Source organism: Phanerochaete carnosa (assembly GCF_000300595.1).
Source record: "Phanerochaete carnosa HHB-10118-sp unplaced genomic scaffold PHACAscaffold_148, whole genome shotgun sequence".
NCBI lineage: Eukaryota > Fungi > Basidiomycota > Agaricomycetes > Polyporales > Phanerochaetaceae > Phanerochaete > Phanerochaete carnosa.
In genome coordinates this window covers 1-3,097 of record NW_006767775.1, presented here as the reverse complement: position 1 = coordinate 3,097, position 3,097 = coordinate 1, and the positions used below count along the sequence as shown (strand labels likewise).

The 3,097-nt window shown below is 52.0% G+C and overlaps 1 protein-coding gene across 1 annotated transcript; it reads right to left on the bottom strand.

Moving 5' to 3' along the window:
- Nucleotides 1-1,952: 1,952 nt before the first annotated feature.
- On the bottom strand, nucleotides 1,953-3,018 carry PHACADRAFT_202176 (uncharacterized protein; the record flags this gene model as incomplete). Its single annotated transcript, XM_007402420.1, has 3 exons — nucleotides 1,953-2,698; nucleotides 2,764-2,889; nucleotides 3,012-3,018. The coding sequence occupies 3 exons, from the start codon at nucleotides 3,016-3,018 to the stop codon at nucleotides 1,953-1,955; spliced, it is 879 nt and encodes a 292-aa protein (XP_007402482.1).
- Between the last annotated feature and the right edge of the window lie 79 nt (nucleotides 3,019-3,097).

The window sequence follows — 3,097 nt, the reverse complement described above, 5'->3', positions numbered from 1 at the left end:
AATACGGTGACCGTTATTGAGTGGCATTCTGGGCGACAAAGAACCGTTCTGCTGCTTCCGGTACGTATAATACGGTTTCTAACCGGATATGCTGAATTCGTCCATCTGTGAGACGATGTTGCAGAGCGATTTCACCGTGACCTTTGATTTCGATAGTCTGACCTTTGCCGGCTGTGTGTGCATGACCTGGCTTAGGGAATTCATGGTACCGAATAAAGTCAGTTTTGTACGGTGTGACATGTGTTGTGCAACCGCTGTCGACCATCCACTTAGACTTGACACCCGTAGCATAAAGAGAAACAGAGATGGATTCTTCCTCGATCTTTGCTACTAGTGGTACATCAACTATTTTAAGCGTGTTTACTGTCTGAGTGGTAGTCGCGGTATTGTCCTTCGCTTTGCCCTTTCCTTTTCCCTTTTTGCGCTTTCCGCCACCCTGCTGCTGCTGCTGCGTGTTGTTGCCGTTACCGGAACTCGAGCCAGAATTCCCCGGCTTTGTGTCCCAGTGTTGCTCCGTTGTGTGATTCTTGCGACCACACTTCTCACATTTCTTGTCAAGGAGTGGCGCCTTCGAGACGCGCACAATCTGAGTGCGATTCGCGACGCGGCGCTGTTCCTCCTCGACGATCTTGGGCTTGATGAGTGCCGCTGTGAGCAGCGTAACATCAGTCTGTGTGGTGAGAATTGTACCAGCGATGGTCTGGTACGACTTGGGGAGAGCGTTGATCATGAGCAGGGCAAGAAGCTGAGGTTTGACTTCTATTCCCGCCGCGTTGACTTGGTTGGACTGCTCTGTGAGCGCATCGAGTTGCGGGCCGAGCGCGGAGCTGTCAGAGAGCTGTGCATTGAACAGCTTCTGGAAGGCGACGAATGCGCCTACCGCTCCGGGTTTCTCGTAGCCGGCCTTGATCGCGGTCCATGCGTCCAGGGCCAAGAACTTGTCATCGACGAGATGACGAAGGTTCTGCGCGACGTAGAGCTGGATGATGCCCAGCGCCTTGTCATTTTTCTCATCCCATGCAGCTTGAGCTAGAATTTCCGTAGCCGTGGGTGTACCTGTCGCAGATATTGGTCTGGCAAGACCAGGGACAGGAACGGTCGCTGTGGAGCCGTATCCCTGGATCAAATACCAGACGCCCTGGTAGCGTAGGAAGGCTCGGATCGCGTCGGACCACTTTTTATAGTTGGTGCCGTCGAATTGTGGGATGGTAGATGTGGCGAGCTTGGTAGGGTCAGAAGAGGATGACATTGTTATCGTGTACGAAGAGGAGGCGAGAGTATGCGTAGAGGGTTTCACGTTCCTTTGGGGTTAAACCGACGTCGTAAAAGAAGTCACTGAGATCGAGCTCGTATGATTCGGCTCGTGTCGCTCGAAGTGATTCCCAATCTTCTTCCAAGAATGTGAGATCGTATGTCTGATTGATCGGTCTATAATATAGATCTTCCGCAATATCTTCCTGGTCGAGGTAACAAGCGTATGGTTCCGAATATGTATCGGAGCTTGTGGGGAAGAAGAAATGGATTACGTCTTCGTCGTGGTTTGTTAACTCTGCTGTAGCGTTATAGCTCGGCGGTTCTCGGACGTGTTTGTGGAAATAGAACGGAGTTAGCAACACTTCGACGTATTGTTCGTGTGCTGTGAATGCTTCCCAGTCTGTCTCTATGTCGTCTACTATATTCAGTCGCTGTCTGAATTCTGCGACGGTTTCCTGTTTTGTCTCTACGGTTTCAGGTACCGTATTTGTCTCCTGAGAGGTAGTGATTGTGAACGCTGTTGAGCGAACCACTTATCCCAGCTAAGCCGATTTAGCCGAGAGGTGGATAGAGTTGGGATTGGACGAAGGAACCAGTTAAACTACGACTCTTGTTGTCGCTTAGGATAAACACACAGTAGTCAGGTTTCCGAGTAGAACTTCTTTCTGATTGTTACAATAGCGATGTATACAAAGTATCTACTTGTTCTCGTAAAACCTAACCGCGTCAAAATATCCGTTCACGTAAACTGCGCTGAGCGCTTGTACAATCCGGGCTTTGTTCTTGCGTAGCCCTTTGAACGAGATATCCCCTATTTCCCTGCACCCTAATTCCCACTTGCGCCACTCCTCGTATTTGACGACGTTGCAGACGTCCGCTAGGCAGCGCTTGATGTGCGTGAGCTGCTCGATGAGTCGGCGGAGATTGCGGACTCGGTCGGAGTTGAGGTCGTCGAGCTCGAGAGTCTCGAAGACGTTGAGGCGTTTGAGTGTGCCGTCGAACTTCGGTGTGAAGATGCGGACGAGGTCAGCGGGAGTATGCTTGTCGAAGTCGATGAGTATCGGCTTCGGGGCAATCGGCGTATGTGTTGCCGGTGGGATGGCAGCGAGACGCTGCTCGAGTGTTGGCTTTGACGGACCGGCGAGGATCCGTTCGCGCGCCTGTTGGATTTCGCGTGCAGCTAGACGCTGCTCGAAGTTGGCCTTGTCAGTTGCGTAGCGCTCGCGGAACTGTTCGCGACGTAGGCGCCTACCCTCGTGTGAGTTCGGTGGGAACGGGAGAGTGAGCGCTGGAGTCGGCGGGCGTAGTTCTTTGCCGCAGCGTTTACCGTACGGGACAGTCTCGACGGGGTCGTTGGCGTTGCCGGAGGCGGGCGCGTAGCCGGCGGAGTGCTTGTACCGCTGGAAAACGGAGTGAGGGGGACGAGCAGGCAAATCCTTTGGCACTAGAAATTACGCAGGAATGAACGCGTGAGCGCTCCGTCTGCCACTAGCACGCAACGAGACTTACTCGTAAACTGCGTGGATAAACTTGTTTTAAACTGGGTGAAGGGGACCGAGGTTTCCCGAGGGGTCTTCTTCAGCAATGAGACTAGTAGAGTGGGGGTAGAGTGGCCGTGAGGCCGGGGCTCATAACCTGTTAAAGTGCGACTGAACTCTTGCTTTATTCTGTGTTACAGGGCCAGTATATATACATGTGAGTCAGGACCTCTGATACCGCTATAAGACCTATGGTACTGTGAGCGTAAGCATGTATACTAAGCATGAGTAATCAGATGTCGTATTACTACAAGATAATAGAGGGATCATGTGATGATATCCCCATTAAATCCGTACAGGGCAAT